The sequence below is a fragment of the Rhea americana genome, unplaced genomic scaffold (genome assembly GCF_003343005.1).
Source record: "Rhea americana isolate MKP2758 unplaced genomic scaffold, rheAme1 scaffold_346, whole genome shotgun sequence".
Taxonomy (NCBI): domain Eukaryota; kingdom Metazoa; phylum Chordata; class Aves; order Rheiformes; family Rheidae; genus Rhea; species Rhea americana.
In genome coordinates, this window is record NW_028186475.1 from 153,122 (window position 1) to 176,710 (window position 23,589).

Genomic DNA, 23,589 nt, shown 5'->3' on the forward strand with positions numbered 1-23,589 from the left:
CGAGGAGGGGCCGAGCCGGGCCGGGGCCGGGGCCGGGGCCGGGGCAGGCCGGGGGGGAGGCTGGCCGCCTGCCGCGGGCTCGGGCCGGTGGGGAGGCGGCTGCGCCGGTGGCTCCCCTTGCTCGGCGCTCTGGGCTGCCGGGCGCCCCGCGCCATGTTCTCGGTGCTCTCCTACGGCAGGCTGGTGGCGCGGGCGGTCCTGGGCGGCCTCTCTCAGACGGACTCCCGCGACTACAGCCTGGTGACAGCCAGCTGCGGCTTCGGCAAAGACTTCCGCAAGGGCATCCTCAAGAAAGGCATGTGCTACGGGGATGACGCCTGCTTCGTGGCCCGGCACCGCTCGGCAGATGTGCTGGGTAAGTGCTGAAGCGGCTGTGAGCTGCCCCGAACTGCAGGTGCCGAAGCGCCTGGGCTGCGGCATGGGCCTGCGCTGGTCACGGGAGAGCTGGGGCTGCGGTGCTTGTAAACGACAAAGCAGGGTCTCCTTTTTACTTCTGAAAGATCCCTCCTGCTCTGAGCTGCAGCATGACACCCCCAGGCTCAGGCCGCCCTAGCAAGAGGTGGTGGATGCCGCCAGCCTAGGCCCAGCCTTGGTGTGTCACCTGTAGGTGCCTCCGAGGCCTGGTGGCTCTGAAAGCCAGAGAAACCACCTGGAGCACGCTTCGCTTTCTTTCTGTGTTTAAAGTCTAGTCAAGTGTGATACTATATTCATTTTCAACACAGAAGATGATTGAAGCAGGCACTTCCTTGTTTCAGTACATGCTTTGTCCTTGTCAAGTCAAAGACAAAGTGACATTGAGACTGGTTTCAAATGTCAAACTACAATTTGGTATTTGTTGTATCCTGATTGCATAGTCTGGCCTGCATTTATGTGCAAGGTGAATCTTAAGACTTTGGATTTCAATATAGTGCATAATTATAGCAAATCAGTGGAATATTCAGCTTATGAGTTACTTTGTTTTTGACAGTGCTTGACCTTTCTCCTGTGTAGTCAAGGTTGAACGTGGCTAACTGACAACTTGCAAAAGTTAGTTTTTGAGCTTCTCAGCAACAAAAACAACTTTACACTGCAATTTTTGATGTTTAGGAAAAAAAATCCCCTCCCTCATTTTCAACTGAAAAATGATGGGATTTTGATGCAGTGTGTCATGATGTTACAGTGCTTGGATGATACTTAAGAATTTTGTGCTGTCATTGTAACGTAATTGCATTTTAATATAACAGAGGTTATATCAGGAAATTGTAGCTTGGAGTTAGGTAACAGTGTTCCTGGTTATTCTTAAGGAAGCTGTAGGTGATGCTATAGTTTTCAAAGAGATAGGGAAACTATCAATGTATTAGATAATCTGAATGTCTTCTGTGCCTGTTCCAGAGTAACTTTTTTTTTGCATTAGAATTAGCTGTTGAACAACCATACTTTAACATGTGACTAACACTGGCTGCCTTTAAAGTTCATATGAGGCCATCACTGATAAATAGCTGAGCAATTGGTATTCATCCCTAAGAGAAAAGCAGAATCTGCTTTACTTAGAGGTGGACTCTTTGCATGGCGAAGAGGGTGTATTTAGAGCCATCTGCTAATGTTTAGGGGGGAATGGCCATATTTGGTAATTACCATATGTGGACTTACAGTCTGTCTCCTCTTCCTGCTGGAATCARCAGAGAAGTGTGTTAGTAAGTTTGTCTTTGCATTAATTTTCATGGYAACTTGATGACAAACAGAATTGTAACTCAAGGGTCAAACAGCAAAGAAGGCTTCAGACCAGTATATTTTAAATATCAACGTGAAAACAGAATTTAAATAGAACTTTTTTTTCTGTAAAGCCATTTCCATTTTTGTTCTTTATTGCTTTTCTATTATTCGTATGTAGGAATAAATCAAAATTGCTGCATATTTTGCAAACATTAATGCTCAGGATGGTTTTGGATGCAATCTAAGCTGTTGCTTTTTTCTTCGTCTGGGGTTTAAACTTGTGGTTGTATTTGCCTCCTTGTTTCAGCTAGTACGATCACCTCTTTGTTCTCCATTTCTCATCAGCTCCACTCCACTGCTGTAAAAGGAATTTCAGCACCAGGGTTTCCCTGTCCTCAAGTTCCTCTTATTCTCATCACAAATATGAAGTTCCTTATCCATCTTTTAGTGAGACATAACTTTTGTACTAACTCGGTACACCTCAGTAAAACTGTCTGAATTGTTGTCATTTCAAGTTTCAAATTTTTTAGTGTTAGTTTAATGAAGAGGCTCATATGCTTTTAGCAGAAGTGAACATTGTATACGCTAAGAGTGTTTTTAGAGAAGAGAGAATTTCAAGTGTATCACTTAGATTTAAGTCTGCCTTAGTAGTCATCAGTGAYATAGCTATGCCAGATAATTAATTCAGAATTATTCTGTGCCAGTCTCTTCTGGAATCAGTATATGGAAGGGAAGCCTGTGTGGGGTGGATATGGGTGTGGTGTAATAGTGAAAGAGCTACTCCTAGCTCTTTGGCATGAGTGCTTGGAGATTCATTTTCTTTGGTCAAACAAAAGTTTGACTAGGGTAGAGAGACTGTATGTTAATAGCAGAGATCTATTTGAATACAAAAATGCTAAACATGTTTGATCGTTAAATTTTCAATGTTTGCAGTATATGTGAAACAATGCTTTATAGCCTCTACTTTATCCTTTCATAGTAAGATCAACAGAAACTTTATGAAGATTCATGTTACTTCCAGTCCTCCCCTAGATGTTAAAGGCTTTATAGGGACTGTTATTGCTGTGCTTGAATCCTTGGGTTTTTGTCTCTTACTTTGTCTTCTGGCCTTTACATAGCTGTTAGATTTGTATGTTTTCTTCTTATACTGTGTGCAGGAAGGAACAAGAAACTCAAAGCTATAGTATTTCCTTTGGGATGCCTCTGAGAAAAGGAAATAGTTCTACTACTATTAATCTCTGCTCTTGGAGCCTCATGATTTATGCAAGTGTGTGTTTGCTGCTGCTGTTTGTACCATGTTGTACCTTTTTGTGTGTTCACAGTCAGTTTCTTGGTTGTCCAGATCCTCACATAGTTTCAGAATGCAATGGTCAAAATATTCAAATATCGTATTGACTCTGTGAACGTTTATGTAGCAGTTCATATTTGAAAGCATGCCTTTTTAAATAAAGGATACAAGATACATAGGTAATTTTTCAAAGCTAAAAACAAAACTTCAGAAACTGGCACCTTTTCTTCTAATTATCATATAAGCGGATTTTTTTTTTTTTTTAGAACATAGGGAACAAGCGCAATTTTTATAATGAATTTAAGTGGGTTTTTTATAAGCATTTCACTTAACCAAACTAAATTTTGAAACTTGTTTATAAATGTTGAGATATCTTATGCTGGTGATCTTTTTATCTCTTGTTGGGATCTGCCTTTTGTTGCTTATTCCTGCTTTATCAGGCTCCTGATGTCTTTGCTAGTTTTTATGCATTTTCCAAACTGTTGTGTGACTCATCGTTGAAACATTACAGCAACCAATCTGCATCCCGTGACAGCATCACTTATACAAAGTCTGTGCTGGGTAAGAGTTTGGGTGTAGCCAGTATAACTGGATTAGTCTTCCAAACTATTTCTGTCCCCTTAGCAGTAGTAGGGAACCGTTTGTCCACTAGAAAGTTAAAATTTGGCAGTTGTTCTATCAGCTGCAAATCTTGATTCAAATTTGAACTGAAAAGAATAGCATTTTATTTGAAAAATTAAATTTGTCATCAGCCTACATAGGAGGAATAAACCCCTACATAGGTGAAGTCCTTGGCTGGTTGTTAGTCTCATTATTTGTCAAGAAAAACATGTACAAGAAAAGTAAACTTAAAGGTAAAAGGATTTGTAGATGAAATGTAAAGGTTGCTCTGGCAACTATAGAGGACATAGCTATTCTCTCTGATGCCTGAAGGTCACATAAGACTGTGTTAAGTGGTTTATTTGGTATCATATCTGTTAAAGAGATTGCTGCTAAAACTTACCAATATAAAACAGGCAAGTGAGCTGCGTGTTTCACCTACTATACTGGGAAARCTCAGGACATTTTAGATGGAGTATTCAGTGGTCTGGAAAAAAAAATCTACGTGCAATAGTCCAGGAATGTAAAATGAAATTTTCTCTTTAACATGGAACATAAGTACTGTCACTTGTAAAGGAATTACTTATTATTGAAAACATGCCCATTAGCAGTTATATTCACTGACATGCTTGTCAATATAGCTAATCCAAGTGTCAGCAGAGCTATTCCTAAATGGTATAGAATGTAACCTCTTAGGAATGTAGCTGTCTTTCTGAAGGTAAAACTGGAATGTGATTTTTTTCTTCTTTACCACAGTTGCTGTGAGAGCGCTGAACGTGTTATAATCAGAATTTACAATTGAATTTTTTTATTATTATTGTGTGTGCTATTGATGCTTGTGATGGCGGACAATTTTTCTTTCACAAGAAAGTTTTAAGAGTTGTAGCTTGAGAGAAGAGCAAATTTTGACAGAAGTCGCAGAAGGAAATAAGTAAAGCTGAACACGAGTACAGAGGCATTAATCATACTTATGTTGCAGGAAACATTGCAGAAATTTCTTGCTATTTACATTGGTTCTTCTGAATTATTAATATGTGAGCCTGAGATTATTCAGGCTATATGTACTTTCAGTACAGCATGACTGATGTGTTCTACATTACCTACTCCTTTTCAGCATTTAATTGTCAACTGCTACTAGCAGTTCAGCTACAAAAAGTTTCTGGGTTACTGAACATCTTGAGAGATTATGTAGTTCTAGCTATACAGGGAAATTTTTTTAGAATTTTTAAAGACAAATACTGATGTAGTGCCTTCCTGTAACTCTCAAAATCCACTGAGCGATTTCTCAGACTTAGGCTTAAGTAAAATGGATAAGAGATCCAACTGAAAATCTTGTTTCAAGAATAACGAACTGTAGCAGGAAAAAAATGATGTAAAGAGCTTCCACTTTCCCCTAGAAGTAAATGCACAATTTGTTTTTTTCAGTTTCCTGTTACTCCTTTCGTGTGTTCTTCAATATTGTCTCTCACTTTGTCTCCTACTTTTTTTTTTCCCCCCCATTACTTTCACTTAGATACTTCCAGCATCTTTAATGCAAGGGTGGTTAAGGGCAAGCATAACTTCTAAAATGCATGATGTGAATAAGTAACCTTTCATTTTGTAACTAATTATCAGTCACACACAGTCTACCTTTAGGGATTTGTACTATCCTATTTCTTTGTCAAAACTTGAGGTGGGGAGGACCATTTGGACCATATTATCATAATATCATGGTTCCATACGTGCTGCTGTTGAAGCTGCTAGAAAAGTCGATGTTAGCTTCAAGCTTGTGACTTTCTTTGGGTGGAGGACTTGCCTAGGTGTGTAAATTACCTTGTCACTGATAAACTGATCTATGATGAGTTACCTTGTCACTGATAAACTGATCTATGATTTATTTTGTCTTGACTGATGTGTTGACAAATATGAGGTGCTGTATTTCAAGCTTCCGTGTAGCACAAGATTGTGCCTTGTTAGCATTTTAGTTTTTCTTCTATATTTGATGCAAAATAAATCTGATTGCATAAATGTATCCTTTTGATGCTCTTTTATCAGTTATTCATGGCTAATTCAAGTAAGGATCTGAAGAAGTACAGTGCTCATTAGGATAAGTAGAATGTCTTGCAATCTTAATTSTGCATGCAGAAGCAATTTCTGCTGGCTTGCTTGTGCCTGCCTGRTGCTTCTGTGTACACTCATTCTCCTTAGCTGATAGGAGTTCTGAAAGTGACTATCTTTCAAGAGGCTTTGGGGACAGGGTGATACTTTTGAATTCTGACCGTGGACAGCTGAGGTTGCTAGCTGGCCAGAACTTCCAGTCTTGAAGCACTTGTTTTGAAGAAAGTTTKACAGTGTCATGGTTTTGTTCTGAACTTCAAAACTGTTTAATTTTTATTTAGTCTGAACTAGATGGAAGATTTAGATCCAACTTAAATGTGTACAGTGAAAAGCACATAGTGCTAGTCTCAGCATTGGCTGTCTGTTCTCTGGGCTTTTGCAGTTAACTTTATGTAGTGCTGATAGTCAAAACAGCTTTAAGCTTGTATTTCAGCTGGTGTTTTATCCCAGGTGCTTTTAGCACTGTGAATTCAGTTTTATCAAATTTGAATGCTGCTATGTTCACTTGCTGAGTTTCAGTACTGCAACTTCARTCACTTGTGCTTTGTTTTGAAACTTTGTTACGATTATCTCTCTATGAGAGATCTTGATTTACTCAATCTTTAAGTTAGAAAAAGCCAGTTTTTGAAGTGACAGATGCAGCGCGTATTTAATCTGGCAGTAACGTTTGTGTATTTTCCAGCAGAAGGCAATGTAGTAGAAAATCATCATTAATTCTGAAGGGTCTGCATAATGCGTTTAAATACTTGAGAAGCATTTGCTTATTTAAAGTAAGTAACTTATTTGATATTTTCAGTTACTTTATTTACAGTGGTTGTTCATTTAGCCACAGGCATTTCATTATTGTACATGGACACTGGTGTAATCTCTGAATACACTTGAACAAGGAAAATCCAGTGAAATCTTTCTTTTATAGAATGTTCTGATTCACTGAATAGCTTTAAAAAAATCAAAGATCTCATACAGTTCAACTTCAGCAATTTGTCTGTCAGCCATGCAGTTTGTCTTAAATGTCCTATGATCCATATGTTGTAAGCTGAGTATTTGAAGCTAAACAGTGAATACTAGAAGACAACATTTAATGTTTTTTGATGAAATGGAAGAAAATCAAAACTTGAGTTATCTTGTTTACTTGTTAAAATGATAATTACTTTTAATTTTTGTTTTTAATTGGGTGAAAATAAGGATAATATGACTCAATAAGCTTATCATTATTCCTTGGCAGTGATACTGCTAATAGTACTTAAAAATTTTCCTTTGGTAAGAGAGGAGAAAACATGCTGTTGCATAGAAGGTGACTTATTTATGGGTGTATGGTTCTCTGTTCTTGCTTCTTCTAGAATTTGTAATATTGCACAAATACTTTTTAGCTCCATGTTTTCTATATATCAAATATCACAAAGTTTTCTTGTACTTTATTCTCACTTACATTTCATCTTTTTTCAGTGGCAGTRAGTTCAATCTGTTTAAAATCTCACTCCTTTTCCATAAAACTGTCTAGTTTATGTTGAGAATTTAAAATGCTGCTTTTATTTGAAAAATATACTGGTCTGTAGGACAGGATGGCTGAAGATCTTAGGGAACTGGAATCTCTTASCTCAAGGCAAAAACAGTGATGGTAGGTACTTTCCAGGTGGTACTGTGTAACTTAGGCAAAATACATTCAGGAAGCTCTATGTACTGTCATTGATCTGGAGGGCAGCAGCAATTCCTGGCTCTTTGTTTGAGTGGGAGGAAGAATTTGTCTGCTCTGGCAGTGTTCACGTACCATGTTTTAGGAGCATGTAAGGTCATTTAACTTAATTTATTGACCTGTCTTCTTTTAAAGCATGCAATTAAAAAAAAATCTTTAGAGAAACCCTGCACTGTCTGTCTTGGGAAAAGACAAGACCTATATGACTGTGATGGTGCTTGAGTTATGGGTTGCAGGTTAGAAGAGACAGATGTTGCGTTTAAAGCATACTTACGGGCTTGTTCAGGAATGTGATGGTCCTCCTGCTCCTGTGCCAGGGATAACTGTYGTGTTGATTCTTAAGCAAATGGTCTGTTCTTTCCAGTGCAGTGCAAAGCTGAGTTAGAGGGACCTACTCATACACTAGCTGGAGGATACTTGTGTTGGAAGGTRTGGGCAGAATGTACTGGTAGCTGTTCATAGCTTACAAAAAGCAGACAGGAAGGAAGACAGAAAAAGCCATTTCATGACTCAAGACAGAGTATGAAGTATACTGCCGTGATTACAGATTCAAATTTCCTGCTTGGAGTTAGATGTGAGCTAAAGAAGTTGTCTGGCACACTCTTACATGTCTTTTAAAAATTTAAATAGATTTGGATAATTAACCTGATCAGCTGCTTTTCATGAAAACTTTGGTTCTTGTATAGTAGTACTGTAATCCTTCTATTTAAATATTTCCCAAGAAAGCTAATGAAAAAATGGTCTGTTGAGCATTTGAGGAAACTACATAACTTTTGATGAGCTCAAAAGCTTTGCTCAGCAACTGTCAAACRTCATCTTTTTATTGCGTTAACACTTTTGTCGCTGAAGCAATGCTGGTAACATGGCAGATGCAAGAGGTCCATTTATATACAGCCTTCAAGTTCATACTGCTGTCTTCAGCTAGAAAAATTATAGCTGTGCTGTGCTCATCAAAGGGGAAAAAAAGATGCTCATCTGGTAACTTAATATAAAGCAAGCATCATCATCATCCAAACTGACCGTTCTCAGTTTCTATTTCAGTTCATATTCTAGATCAGAATGGAAACTTTTTCCTGTTGATCTTTTATTCTAGACTTGTTTGACTGGTGGTAGGAAGCAAAGGGTTAATCCAGTATTAACTATAACCTGTGGGACTTGTAAAGAGAGGATTAATTTATTTATATTCTGAAGAAACCAGAAAAGGCATGTCGCAGAATGCCAAGGTTGCTTTTGCATGAGCTTCGTTCCAGCCTCTGCTCTGAAGAGATGAACACAGGGATCTGCTTTCCTGTACAGTTCTTCTAAGAAAGCAAACATGGACAAAGCAGGTGTCTGAAAGGTTGTGCACTATTTTTGGGAGAAATCTGATTAATGTTGATAGGCTGTTCAGAATCTGGCTGTAACCTCCTGTCAGATTATAGTTCGTGCCAAGGTCAGCTCTAAACCTTCCATCTCGGTTTCAGATAGTGTCCGATGTGAAGGGCATTTGTAGATGAGGCAAACTTAAGTTTTACCATCTCAGTCAAATTTTCATGCATTTGCTAGAAGTGATATTCCTTCTAAACAGACAGTTCTTTAGCACAGTCTGATCTATGAAATTGGCTATTCGTGCTTTTATCATGAACAAATTATATGAGCTTTACTCTGTTAAAAAACCCTATGTTTCAAGTGATAAGTTCCTTATAGGCTGAGGATCAAAAAGATTCTTAAATTCTGTTTTTAAAAAAAAGAAAAAAGTATTATCCATGAGAGCAATCTACCCAAGGAGAAAATAATTCTGTCTTCAGACAGTGTTTTAATTTTAACGTTAAAGTAGATTGGCGAAATCCAAAACATTTTGGCCAAATATGCAGCAGAATACCATTTGCTGTTAGTGACTGGTCATAGAAAATTAAAAACAGTCTGAGCTCAGCCCATGATACTTGCTACAGGGAGTCCTGTAGTGGGAGAATTAGCCCGTTTTTCTTTCTTGACTGTCTGTTATCCTGATATTTCATTATCTATTTACTTTAAAAGAAGATTCAGAGCATCTTTTGTTCAATACTTAAAAATCAATAGTAACTTCATAATTTTGTGGTTGTATGCCACAATGTTAGGCAACTTTTTTTTCATTTTGATTAAAAATCCATTTCCCTCGTTCTTCTATTGAGATTAATCTCTCCTCATTCATTCTGCATATACCTTTATTTACTGTTAATATGTCTGGTGTGAGGGTGTTTTTTTTTTTTTTTTGCCTTATCTCATGAAAAGATTTCTTATTTCAGCCTGTTAGGCATCTTCCTCGCTGCCACCATAGCTGCATCCCTCCGTAACCACAAGGGCTGACATTTCGCCAGAAACTTGATAGTTGAAGAGCTAAAGATACTAAACTGTGGTTCAGAAGGCTGAAGTGGGGCACTACTACTGCTGAATGAGAAAGCATAGACGTGCAGCTGTTGGATGTCYTTAAGATGCTGACGGTTTTCTGTACAATATGTACCACTTACTCCTGACTCGGCTCAGGAGTTTAGTCTTTTGTGACAGCTGGCTTCTATTATCTCCAGCTGGCAGTGGCATCAAACCATTGTGAACATAGTGATTGGTTCTGCTCTCATCCACCTCTGACCACCTTCTTTCCATGTGCATCTTCAGTATTTGCCTCTGTTGTTGCACAGAGGCTTCCCAAGCTTTGGCAGAATTTGTCTAATCCTCTGCTGTTTAGGCTGTTTTGAATAACTAAGTGAAAATTGGTTGGACTGTAGTCAGTTTTCATTCTCTTGCTTGGCAGGAGCTGTAAGCAACAAACTAGTTTTGCACGATACAGGTCCCAACATTGTATTGGTTTATATAGTTTTTGAACGCTTTTGAAAAATAGAAGTTTTGTTTCTACAGAAAGTGACATTACCAAGTGGAAAGCATCATCCTTCCAACGAGCAAGTTGCTTGAGGAAAAGCTTTGGGGCCCTCAATAGTGAGGAAGAGTTTCTTTGTCATTTTTATCCTGTTTAAAATYGTAGGACTTTGAAAACCAATAAAAAAACTCTTCTTCATTTTTAATGGGCTAATGGAAGGTTAATGTGATTGGATCTCCAAAAACTACAATAGTTATCCTCTAGTGAACTTGGTCTCCTCATGGAGTTCTGAGCAATAGACTTTTACTCTTTTTAGCAACTCAGATGGTATTTGGAGCTTTACATGGGAGCTAAKGTTAGAGATTATCTTAAAAACACTTAGAATTTTTTTTCTTAAAGTTCTTTAGCCAGGTGCTGTGTGGTACTTTTTAGTTACTGAATGTAATAACTGTGTGAGAATTCAGTTAAAAACTTTGTTTTRGTAGCCATTTTGGTTCATACAACCTTTTTTGGTTTGTTTTCTTCTAGGTGTAGCAGATGGTGTTGGTGGCTGGAGAGACTATGGGGTTGACCCTTCTCAGTTCTCAGGGACTCTAATGCGAACATGTGAACGTTTAGTAAAAGAAGGACGGTTTGTACCAAGTAATCCTGTTGGAATTCTCACCGCAGGTTATTGTGAGCTGCTGCAGAACAAAGTACCCTTGCTTGGTAAGACAGCAAAGATGTACAGATTGAATGTGTTGTATGTTATCCAGACATGTGCTTCTTTGGGATTGCTTAACTCTATTATTATTCTTCTACAGCAAATTTACAGACAATTGTCTTTAGCAGAAATTAAGATATTTTGGTAGCATCTTATTTTTGGTTGCATGTTTAAAAATTGTCTTGACTCATTCAGTAATGCAGGGAATTCTTGTTTATTTAAAAAAGAAAACAAACTGCCTTTGTATTTGAAAGGTATTCATCCATGCTTGCAGAAAGTTTGCAAAATAAGTTTTGCTATAGAGTATGTTATTGTGCCTGTGCTCATGCAGGCGTGCTCGTGCAGGCGTGCTCACTCTCACGTGTGGGCTCTCTCTCTCTCTCTCTAAATGTGCATATAAATAATCATTCTGCATTTGAAAACTGTTAAGAGTTCCTTGTGACTGTTTGTTTAAGCTGTCCAAGCAAAAATATTTTCTGATGATAATAGTAATAGGATGCAGTTCTACTCATTCTCTTGTTGCCTTTCTTGTGCAACAAACTTAAAAACCTAATTTGCTGAGTTAGGTTGTTCATATCATACGGTCATTGGTATCTTATATTATTTTTATAATTCATGGGGAGGGCGGATCATCATAGGTTTGGGGGGGGCTGGCAAACTAAAGTATATGCGTAGCATATTCTGTGCCAAGCATGACTTTAGGCAGCGTATTCAACTGCCTTAGAAATTGTGAACAGATAGATATGAAAGCAAAATTTGGCCTCAGCTGACAACCTTGCAAATAGAAGAGCTTTCTGAAGGGCATGTGACCTCTTATGCACCAAGAAAGAGTTACCCTGCATGCTATGCATGCTTCTCACCTGACCTTAAAATACTGTGCCAGGAGAGTGCTGGGTAGACTATATTTAGCTTGTCTGCTGAGCTTAGGAACAGATGTTCTCACATTATATGCCTAAAGAATAGGTTCAAACCTCAGAAGTGACCTCAAGTGTCACTAAAATAGGGATGGTCAGTAATGACATTAGGATTTTGTGTGTTTAATAGTGCTTTTTTGTGCAAAGCATATGTAGCTGTAAGTGACCTACAAAGTGGGCGGCTGGTGAGTGTTCTCACAACTCCTTTGTAGACGGAGGCAAGCCTGTTTGGCTTGACCTTTAAAATTCTGAAAAGCAGCGTATGCTGAGTCACAAGATCTGCATTCTACACATGGCCTCCTAGTTATACTGTGTTAATACAGTTAGAATTTGAAACTAATGATCCTTAGTCTTTCTCCTTTGTCCAAGAATAGTATTCTTAGAAGTAGGAAAAAAAACTTTGAATTAACCCAGCAGCAAACATTTAGGATTTATTTGAAATAAAGTGAAGGGAAAGGACTTCATTAGGAAAGGTTCATTAAACATTAACTTCTACTTGCTGGTGTGCTTTAAGCCTTGATACTTAGTTTATCAGAATTGAATCTGCCAAATATTACAACACAAAACTGGAGCGCAATGAAATTGAGTCATTTATTTCAGGACTGTTCTTGTATTACAGAACAGTTGTGGACTCTGTCATATATAAAATATTTTATATATATATATATTATATATTTATATATATATATATTTGACTTACTGTCCAAAGAGTGGAGAATGGAGGTTCACTATATGCCCTAAAGAACAAATCAGGTGCAAGTGAATTGCAGGGATTTTCTGTTAGAAAGTGAGGCATCTGGAATAAGTGGTGCATAGACTCAGCTGAACTTTGGTAGCAAGCCCAACTGTAAGTTTAGCTCACTGTAAGTCCATGGTCCTCCCAAGGTGTAGCCATGCTTGGAAACTTCTGCTGGTAGAACATTATGGCAGAAGTTTAATTATGCTCTAGCCCATGATACAGGGGCTTCTGTTGGAGGTGGTTTGAAGTTGGGAAGAATACAGCTTCAGCTGTATTTCACACTTTTCAGGTATGAATGTTCTTTTTGATGCATTGCCATCCTGTCGGCAGAAATTAAGTAATTTATGTTTTCTGTGAAGGACTCAGTCTGTGTATGAGTGTCTTTGTGATACAGTAATTGTTGTGGTTTGCTACCAAGCACAGTTAGTGGCTAGGTCCTCGTGAATGAATCAAGAATTCCTTAGTGTCTTCARGCATGACTGGAATAATTCTGAGTGCTGTAGACTTGCAGAAATGTTTCGCTTCTGTCTTACTTTAAATTTTTAACTAATCTGGAGTAATATTTRTCTGTGAAATATCTTTTTCAACTTGTGGAGATAATATCTTGAACACAAGACAGGAATTTTTCTTAACTTAGTAAGATGGGTAGTGACGATATTTACAAAAAAAAAATCCTCCTGTTTAAATAGAACTATGTTAAACTTGATTTGTATTGTCAGAATTTTTTTTTTTAAAAAAGCTAGCAGAATACCAACTTATGTGTAGTATAGCATGTTGTCACTTGTTGGATAAAGGTGGTAATTTCTTCGGCTTTAGAGAGGTATATTACTTCTGAATGGATGGCATGAATAAACTGCGTTTCTTTAAGATGTTTAGGCCTTTCTTGTTGAGACGGTTTTACAGAGTTATCCTGTAAAGAAAAGCATGTTAATATTCTGACAAGAATAGTGGAAAAATATCTAAGAACCACTTGTAGTTATCTGTGTACTTGGCACGGATTACTTACAGTTGGTGTGTAGAAGATACCTAGCACAGTATGAATGCTGGGGGAATTCAATTATTCTCATGCTTTCAGAACTTCTGCATTTTGTTTTCTGTAAATCCAGTCTCCTATAGTAGAATGTGCTGACATGTCTTGGGATGGAAAACTGTAAATAAACTGGAAAAAAAACAGATATTTGTCAGCATAATGTGTTTACCTAGATCAAAGCAAGAAATGTTCTACATAAAATTGTATGTGTTGTAAAGATTGCTGATATCTTGCTGTTTTTAAGTGTATATTAATTTTCTGACATTATTGAGTATTTCTGTATACAGTAAGCAGTTTTTATAAGGCTAATTCCAGTTACCATTTTCAATTTCCTTATAGGAAGCAGTACAGCTTGTATAGTAGTTCTAGACAGAACAAGTCATCGTTTACATACAGCCAACTTGGGAGATTCTGGATTTTTGGTAGTCAGAGGAGGAGAAGTAGTACATCGATCTGATGAACAGCAGCATTACTTCAACACTCCGTTCCAGCTGTCAATAGCTCCACCTGAAGCAGAAGGAGTTGTCTTAAGCGACAGGTAAGATGAGAGAGGATGTTAAGTCTTTAATCCATAATTGTGATCAACCCTGAGAAAGTTACAGTTTTGCTGCTACTATACTTTTTTGGATAGTGCAGTGTAGCATGCAGGCTTTATTTAAAGTACCCAGTCAATGTCTTACACCCATCCCCATCTGTATTTAAGGTAATGTGATTATTTCTCACTTCATACTAACCAAATTTTGTAGGCTGTTGCACAGTCCAACTTTGGGTTAATGATTGTCATAATGACATATTTCCATAGAATCTATGGTGTGCACTTGGCATGTTCTGGTCCATGGAGGGACTTTGTTCAATACAATGATTGCAGTGAAGACTACAGCTGCTGGATGCACTAGCCATCGTGCATGAACCTCTTGTCTTATCAACAGCTTTTGTTCCAGTCCCTATCTGTACTGATTGRGAGTTGCAACTGGTTGGGAGTACAGTAATTTAGATATCTTGGCAACAAGGTAGTAAGTACTTGAAGAATATAGCAGGGGAACATGTGACTGTAGCTTGYGTTTCCAAGTAGCTGTGTTTCTAGCAGCGTATTGTATTTGACCAAAATGAGCAAAACTCTGTTTGGCGGAACACCAAGCTGGGAAATGAGAGTATTGGGAAAGGACAATCTGTTCACAGGAATGAGTTGTTCCAAAGGCAGATTTATACTTGTGTCTTCTCCTAAGAAATCTAGAATGTCAGGCAAATAGCTCCTCTGAATCTGTGAAATATCACTAAAAAGATGCAAAATAAAATGCAAAAAAAAGTATTCATATTTAAATGTGTTAAAATTTATCTCTCAGATCAATGGTTATGCTCTCATTAAAGTGTTGTCCCTCTTAAGAATACAAAAAGATAAACAGATGTCTTCAAGGAGTTTTAACGTAGTATATAGGGAACAGAATAAGGATCTTAATTTTTTTCATTTAARGTTTTAAATATCAAGCCTGATGCAGTTAGGTGTATGATGTTTACTGCAAAAATAGCTCTTTCTGAAAGTTATTGGAACRCCTCACTGTTCTTGCAGGTGGTTTTATGCCTTCATTTGTAGTTTTTTTACTTTGTAAAGCTGCAGGGAAGAARCTGGTGTAGGATTCTGAAATTAGAACCTTTAAATAATCTACTAACCTCTATATTAGACTAGAATTAAATTACTTTTTAGAATTCCAGAACTATTGAAGTGTGTTARTTTTTCTGATGTACTATGTCTTATGTGGAAAGAAAAAAAATACTACAAGGATAATTGATAAYGTCCATTTGAAATCAGGAAAACGAAAGCGACATTGCATAACAAGAAAAGTGCAAGATAAATCAACTCTCTCACTTCCATTCTGAATCATGATTATAGCTTGCTGGCTAATTTCTGCACCACTGCTGACATTAATTAGTACTCATGCGTGTTGTCTAAATGCTCCTCTGGTATTTCTTATTTGTTGYCCCAATTAAATGTTAAATTTGACTGAGTGTGAAGATGGACAGAAAATCTAAAGTCTATTAACCTTCTGAAGCTGCAAATCAATTGAGCAAAAGTGGCTCTTCTGCTTTTTGGGATACACAAAAGGTGTGATATGCTGTGCATTTTGTTCTTCTCAAAGGAAGAAGGATCTTTAAAAATTAAGTTTTTGTCATTATTCTGCTTCTGAAAATCAGGTTTCGCAGCAGTATTCACGGCCAAAATATATATTTCCTCTTCTTTGTATTGTTAATATGTGAGACGTAAGTAGACCTAGTTGTTGCGGTCTCTTGGTAGTGGTTTCTGGATACACTTCATTATCCATTGCRATAGAAAGTGATTCAAAATTCTTAAGTGTTTTGGCCATTCCTGTTATGAATTTTCCTTTCAAGTATAGCTCTATTACATATTTAAGGTGGGTAAGAAGGAAGCCCTGAATTGCCATTCCGCTTGCTGGTTTCCATGGAGATACACTTGCAAAGTGGAGTAGTCTGCAGGATTGTTCATCTGGGAATTTTAAATGCAAATCCTTTCTGTAATAGCTGGAATGTTACCTGTTTGCAGTCACAGTTCTTCTGTTGTAGCTACCTTGACAAGCTGTCTTGGTGCAAAAGCTCCGCAGTTGGTGATTCTTYCTTTTGCAGCAACATACATAGCAGTAGTGAATTGCAAAAGCTGTTGATGTGCTAGTTTGATATTACTTGGTGCCTTAGTGRTAGCTGGAAATGGTTTCTTTGACATACCTCTTATCTTCATAGCCCTGATGCTGCTGATAGTACTTCTTTTGACGTCCAACTTGGAGATATTATTTTGACTGCAACAGATGGACTCTTTGACAACATGCCTGACTACATGATTCTTCAGGAGTTGAAAAAGCTAAAGGTAAGTGTATGTATTCTCACATAGCAGCCAACTGCTCATACACTGTATTTTACCTGTAGTTGCAGGTTGTAGATTGTGTACATGAAAATACAGCATTCTCTTACGAGTATTTGAGGGGGTGGGTTCTATACTTAAAAATAATTTGAAGGTTATCTGAAAACTTACAAAATGGTAGTTCTCAAGAAGTATGGGCTATCTGAATTGAGTTGCGTGTCTGTGAAAAATCTTTACCTTTCTGTTAAAAATTCCCTTTTTTCCACAATCTTTAACTTTTTCCAGGTTAGTAACTGCAAATGTTCCTTTTAAATAGTAAAAATATATTAAACAATTCTAGTCTGGATAAGAGTGTTGTGCTTAAGGCTATTTACTTACACAAAGGAAAGCATACTTGTGAGGTATCAATACGTATAACTTCCCTGAGGAAACTGTTTTGATGTTATGAAATGCAAATAAAGCTAACGTAGAATTATAGTGCGGTTTCAGAAAATTTTGCCTGCTTTTATCCTGCAGCTACACAACTGAAAGGTGATGTCAGACAGAGATATGTGTCCTTAGAGACGAAGTGTCTGAGAGGCCCCTGTCTGAACATGAGGTAGATAGTGATGACTACTGTAGAGTGGGGAAACACAATCGTTTTCTCACTCTTTTTGGGGTAGTATTCAGACCTAAAAGTGAAAAGCTGTAAAATGAAAAATGTGATTGTAGCGCAAGTCAAAATATTACAGAGGCTTTGATCAAGCTAGCGATAGTAATGACAGCACTGAAGGTGCATTAGCATGCTTTAATGACTGGATTTGGAAGAGGCCTGTGTGCTGGTTGCTAGCCTGTATGGCTGTTACTTACACTTTAGCTAGATAATACTTGGGTTTGCTATACTTCTACTTTCCCTTTTTCTGCATAGACATAATCTTAGCCTAAGTGGACACTAGGGGTTTAATTCTCTTGTGGAAGACAGTTGAGCTCCACCTCTTGGGTTATTTAGGTAAGGCCCTGTAGGGCTCTTTGGGTAGGAAGTTCAGCCAAAGTGCCTGCTAATTCCCCAAACTGCTGGGAAGACATCTGAAATGACAGGATGCTTCAAAATAGTTAAAACCAAAAACAGTGATGATTGCCCTGTCATGTTTGCTTGCGTATGAAAAAAATAAGTAATGGAGTAAAGCAGCAGAAGTACTGAAACCAAAAAAGATTGGAACTTGAAGTCTGCAGAAAGTTTCCCTCACTAAAATTTTCTCATTTAATTTCATAAGTAGCCTCTCTCTCCCCCCCTCCCCCAAGTAAGCGCTTTTTGATTTGGGCAAAAGCCTCAGAGATTTAAGACTTTCTGTTCAAATTAAAACATAATTACTTCAACTGGGCCTGGTTTGTGAGGGAACAACGGCTCTTTCCATGTGAACTGCTGGTATTAGATATCAGATCTATTTCAGGTATTTAAAACCTGCATTTCCTCTATAAAACAAGTCTTATAGCTGCTGGTAGGGAGCAGGTTTAGACTTCAGTTCTGAAGATTTTCAGTTCTAGCCCAAATTTATAAGGGCTAAAACATAGTGAAGGTTCCATTTGGAAAAGAAGATAATAACTAGTACCTGAACTTGAGAGAGAGAAGTCTTGTAGCCAGGTGTCTATGAAGCTGACATACATCATTAAAATGACTACTGACAGAATTTCTTACAAGAAAAAAATATATATATATACATACATACATATATATGTGTGTGCATGTGTATATATATATATATATAATTTATTCTCATTAATTTAGAACTCAAACTATGAGAGTATACAGCAGACTGCAAGAAGCATTGCTGAGCAGGCTCATGAGCTGGCATATGATCCCACTTACATGTCACCGTTTGCACAGTTTGCGTGTGACAATGGATTGAATGTGAGAGGTAAGGCTTTTTCTTTTTTTTCTTCCTCCTCCTCCCACTCCTGCTATCCTCAAGAAATCTTAAGTTAGAAAGTGAATTTCTGGTATTCTAAAACCTGAAAATGAAAGCACAGTGTTAAGAAATATACGTGGCAACAGATCTGCCCCAGCCTAGTGCTTTTTTTGACAAGCTCCCCAGATCCTGACAAGGTCATGCCAGGCCCAAGCTAATCAGAAGCCAACTGTAATGCAGAGAACTCCGCTCAGCAATGTAATATTCAATGTAATACGTACTCTCCTGCACTGGGAATTCAGCCTGGAGCAAATTCTGTAGGCTCCCAGGAGAACTGTTCTTGATTTGTTCCTTGAATTCAGGCTCTCTGTGGGTTTTTGTGGAGGTTTTTATCCTTTTAACATTACTATCCCAGTACTGATCTCAGTGTTGGCTGTATTTTCTATGCTCTAGAAAATCATTAACACCTGGCAGAGTTCATAGTTCTATTAAATATATGGTTTTTTTAGAAAATTCTGCTAGTAAAGATGCCCTCGTTATCTGTGTATCAAGAGAGCAGGATTTCTTGCGAGGCCCTTTAGCACCTTTCCTAAAAGTTGAGACAGTAGTTCTGACAACGTGGAGCAGGAGCTTTACAAAGAGCCTAATCTGCTGTGGAAAAACTAAATGGAATCTATTGTTAGCATTGTCCAGCACAATTATTCACTAATGAAACTGCAGCTGTCTTGAATCCAAAGGACTGATTTGAACTTCTGCATAGTAAAATACCTGAGCTTTCTCAAATTTTGGAGTGTATCGTTCCAGTTACTCTGGTTTGAAAAGCGGTTATTAAAAATGCTAAGCTTTTAAAATGATTTGCAATAATGGAGTGCTGGAGAAAATGCTAAAGAGATACTTTAGTGTTTGATTTACAGTAAATTCCTGAGAAGATACTTCTGCTTATTGGAGCTTGTCTGTATCAAATTTCCTTTAATTAAAAAAAAAATGTGTATTAGAAAACAGGCTTTCTGCTCTGTTGGTAAACAGTGTTCAGGGTTCTATACTCTTTTYAACAATTTGATCTCAATATTACTTAAAAAAGAGAGCTCTTTTCTGCCCTGTTAAATGCTGTTGCCTACTCACAATTGCATTTGGAAGGGAAGTGAAGGAAGCAGAGTTCTCTTGTCTATGCAAAACTATGAGTATTTAACTCCTTTTAACAAGGATTTTCACTAGGAAARTATCATGGACTAAGAAGTTATATAAGGTGACCCACTGTGGTTTGATGAAATAGTTTTATTGTTCTTATGTTACAGGGGGAAAACCAGATGATATCACCGTCCTTCTTTCTATTGTAGCTGAATATACAGACTGATTTGCCCAGAGTGTCAGCTTCTGATGTTTTGATTATCCCTGAGCTCCTAGCTTCACATGTACAGTTTCCTGCTGGCAGGATTGCTTTCTTTGCAGCTGATCTCAGCAGCCAGTTTTCAAGCTCGTTGCCTGTCTTGAGACACAACTGAAGTCCTTGTTAAGAACCACTCTTCTAGTACACTGGTCTTTGTCTGCCAGCAAGAAATGAAGAAACTCAAGGCTTGAAGCATGTCTTTCAGAGCTTAGTAATTGTCCGTAAAAGGGGGAGGATCAATCGCACATTGTTACTGCATTTGAAATGTGACTTACTTTCAAATGGTAAATTGGTTTATCATCATTCAAACTAGATTTAATAGAGAAAACCTCTACAAGAGGGCGTGTTACTATATCTCCTAGAAACATTCACCATTCATTAAAGGGTATGTTACAGAACACAGTTTCAGAAGCGTAGTCTTGTTACAGTGATAGCTGAGGTTTTGTGTTTCTAAGCTCCAGTTTTCAGGAGACTTTATAACTGCTGTAAACATTTTGCTTTTGCCATACAWGGTGTCAGCCTAGGAGCCTTTTCTAGTATAAAATTTCAAAAACATAGTTCAAGTTATATGGATGCAAATRTGTTTTGTGATTTCAGGTGCTTAACTGTGATCTTAAAAGTTCTGCAGATCATTTGTCCATAATGGGCCTGGTATCTGGATGTTTTGGCTATGGGTAAACTTTTTTTTTTAANAAAAAAAAAAAAAAAAAAAAAAAAAAAAACAGAAGTTGTGATTTCAGTCTCAAAATCCAAAATGGTCAAAGCTGAGGTCCCTGCAGCATTTTAACCCATTTCGCCAGCACGTGATGATTTGGCGTAAGTGCTACAGTGAGAGGTTGCATGAAGTACAGAATCATCCTCAACTCTGAACTTCTTTGTTTTTGGCAGATAATTCTGTTAACTGAACATAATTTGTGTTGATATTGCTATTCTTGCTTAGATAGAATATGTTGCACCAATTTAAGTCAAGTTGATCCTTGTCTTTCTAACTCTCAAACATGCACCTCTGCTTATGCTGTGGCAGCAGCAGTTAAGTACAAAAATAGAAACTTAACTGAATAATTAGCAAAACTTACATTTCAGTAACTGAAGTTTAGGATTTTCAGAACGAACCTTAATGATGTTTACAGTTATCTAATAGTCACTTTGCAATATTACATTTCCTTTCAAATTACAGTAGCTCACAATTGTTCCCCCCCATTCCGTCAAGCTCTCCTTTGTTTCCTGAGGCTCATACAAAAAGCTGAGAGCTGTAAAGATTATATATATTTTTGGTCATTTTTCATTAACTTTTTTGCTGGTAGAAAAGTATGTAGAAATAAATTAAAGCCAYGTTTTTATATATAAAAAGTCGGGTAATGTTGATGTTTAGGTGAGTGCAGTTAAACTTGGTCAGTAAGTAATCTTACCTAATATCAAAAGGAGATTTTTACTACCTAGTTTATTGTATTAAAACTGTTTAAGTTTGAGGTTACCTCAACTTGTTTAAAGAATTTTTTGTGGACTTGTACTGTATATTTGCATAACTATGTCAAGCTTTTATTTAAGATCATTTAACATGTACCATGTACATGTCACTTTACTATATTTCAATGCATCATGCTTGTAACAGGCATTTCATTTATAATAAGTGATTAATTTGGAAGCTCTTCAGTAATTTATCTGCTATTCCTAAATTGGCATAATGTTAGCTATCTATTTTAAATCACCTTATAATTGTCAAAATGCCTTAAGTACCCTAACTTGACCAAAATATTATTTTGGTGAGGGTATGGGGAGGATTATATTAATGAAGAAAAACTAATTAGTTTTGTGATATATGGAACAGTGAGTGGTGGATAACTTTGCACAAATTGTCAGTCCTTGTTATTTTTTAAAATTGAACAAGCTGTATCTAGCTGTCTTGTTAGAAGGAATGTATTCATGCTGCAGTATAGGGCTTTGTTTCTAGTATTTGGGAGGGCAGTTTCTCTCTCAAATCTGGGTATCTTTACATTTTATTCTTCAGTATTTACTATCATGCTTCTTTATTAGAGCAGATTTGATCAATTATTCTTTCCCTTGAACTTCAAATAATGCCCTGGTAGACCTGGACTGTTTTGCACTCTGACCCTTTACTCAGTACATTCATGTCCAGTCGTTGTTTTTTTTCCACTTGCTAGAATTTTAAATTGGGAGATGTGTGTGGATCAGATAAATGAGTATGGCAAAGGTGCTTGCCCCCAAGTGAGATGTTGCATGCGCTGTACTCTGCCTCTTTTGATCCTGGGTCTGGAACCCGAGATCGTGGAGATTCAGCCACCTTTACAGAAGCTAAACTGTGCTGCCTGGTGGGTTTGAGTCTAAGCCTTGCTATTTGTGTTAAAGCAGTTTTTAGTTGAGCAGTATATATAAAGCCATTTGCCTCATATCACATCTTTTTTTTAAATAAAGAACAAATTTGGATTTTAATTTACGAATCATGAGTTTATCCCTCACTGGACACACCAAAGACCAGTAAAGCTTATAGCTTTTCCATCTGTTTATAAAGCAATACTGTATTATAAAGAATTAATATTTTTATCACATGCTTGATTGTTTTTGTTTTTTTAAGATGTGCACTCTAAACATATCAAACCTAATTTCTTCCTATGAACTTAAGCTGTCTGCGCACAAAAAATTGTTTGAAAAGGAAATGACAGGGCCCATAATATTAAAATACCTTTAAAAGATGCATGAAGCAGTAACACTTTCTGGGGATAGATTATTGTGACTGTTCATGAGAAGAATGTACAAGAAAGGTGTGCCATGAAATGGAAGCCTGCGTGAATGGAGAACAAGTTGGCTTCCAGCTGCTGCAGAGACTTTTACATTTCTGATCAGGAGCTGGCTGTTAGGGAGCAGTAATTTGAAGGAGAAGGAAGAGTTTTATATACTGGTAACCTATGGTACACAGAATATAATAGCATTTGCAGGAGTCAGGATTTCTGCAACAGTGTTACTAGGTATATGGGTAAAAAAGAAAAAAAAAAAAAAAAGGGCTAAGATATGGTGAATTGAAAAACTGTGGTTCCTTGCTACTTTTATGGCTATCTTTGGGAGACCTGCAGCATACAGTTTCCCTCTAAATTTACTTTCTCTGTGTTCATAAAGAAGGTATRGCCAAAAAAGGGAGGAAAGGAGAAAAAAAAAAAAGAAAGAAGAAGAAAAAAATTTTTCGGGACCAGATAGTTATGCCAGAGTAAGGGAGGGGTGAAGTTCTGGCAAAGATGCAAAGTATTTTGTGGTTGAATCTCTATCTCTTGGTAATGGACATCTTTTCTCCAAGGGAAAACCAGACTGTGTGTGTGTGTAGTAACTGTATGAAGTAGTTTCTTACAAAGATAGCTGAAGTAATAAAGCAAATCTGAGTCTGTATCTAATGAGGATGCTTTTTTTGTTGTTGTTTTGTTAAAATGAGACTATCATCTATGCTTACCTAAGAGGCAATTATGTGAATTTCATGTCTGAGGTATAACTTATGCAGGAATAGTTCTGTAAATACATTTAAATGAGTTGTAAAGATATTTAATAAATATAGTATTTATACTAAAATGTGTTTTGTTTGTTTTTTTTTAAGTTGACTGCAAGAATTCTGTTTGTTAATGCAATGATATCGTGGCCCAGCCACTAGCTCTTAAGGGTGTTTTGCCTTCATTTAGACCACTGTACCGTGTTCTCTCAAATCTAGATGTGAATGGCACCATACCCTACTAGATTAAAAAAAAAAAAAAGAAAAAAAAAAAAAAAAACTCTGTTAGGCAAACAGAATTGCCCCCTCTTATTTAAATCAACCAAAGACTAGAAATTTCAGTATTTTAATCCAGTGTGACTTTGGAAGTA

The 23,589-nt window shown here is 37.3% G+C and overlaps 1 protein-coding gene across 1 annotated transcript; it reads left to right on the top strand.

Moving 5' to 3' along the window:
• PPTC7 (protein phosphatase targeting COQ7) lies at positions 1-23,301 on the top strand. The gene is made up of 6 exons (XM_085311629.1): positions 1-355; positions 10,729-10,908; positions 13,926-14,124; positions 16,338-16,461; positions 18,221-18,350; positions 19,637-23,301. The coding sequence occupies exons 1-6, from the start codon at positions 154-156 to the stop codon at positions 19,693-19,695; spliced, it is 894 nt and encodes a 297-aa protein (XP_085167755.1). The 5' UTR covers positions 1-153; the 3' UTR covers positions 19,696-23,301.
• The last annotated feature ends 288 nt before the right edge of the window (positions 23,302-23,589 follow it).

Bases quoted from the DNA above. Each gene is read 5' to 3' on its own strand.
- PPTC7 (XM_085311629.1), top strand. From the start codon at position 154: ATGTTCTCGGTGCTCTCCTACGGCAGGCTGGTGGCGCGGGCGGTCCTG. The intron at 10,909-13,925 runs GTAAGACAGCAA...ATTTCCTTATAG, and splicing joins GAACAAAGTACCCTTGCTTG to GAAGCAGTACAGCTTGTATA. The intron at 14,125-16,337 runs GTAAGATGAGAG...TTATCTTCATAG, and splicing joins GGAGTTGTCTTAAGCGACAG to CCCTGATGCTGCTGATAGTA.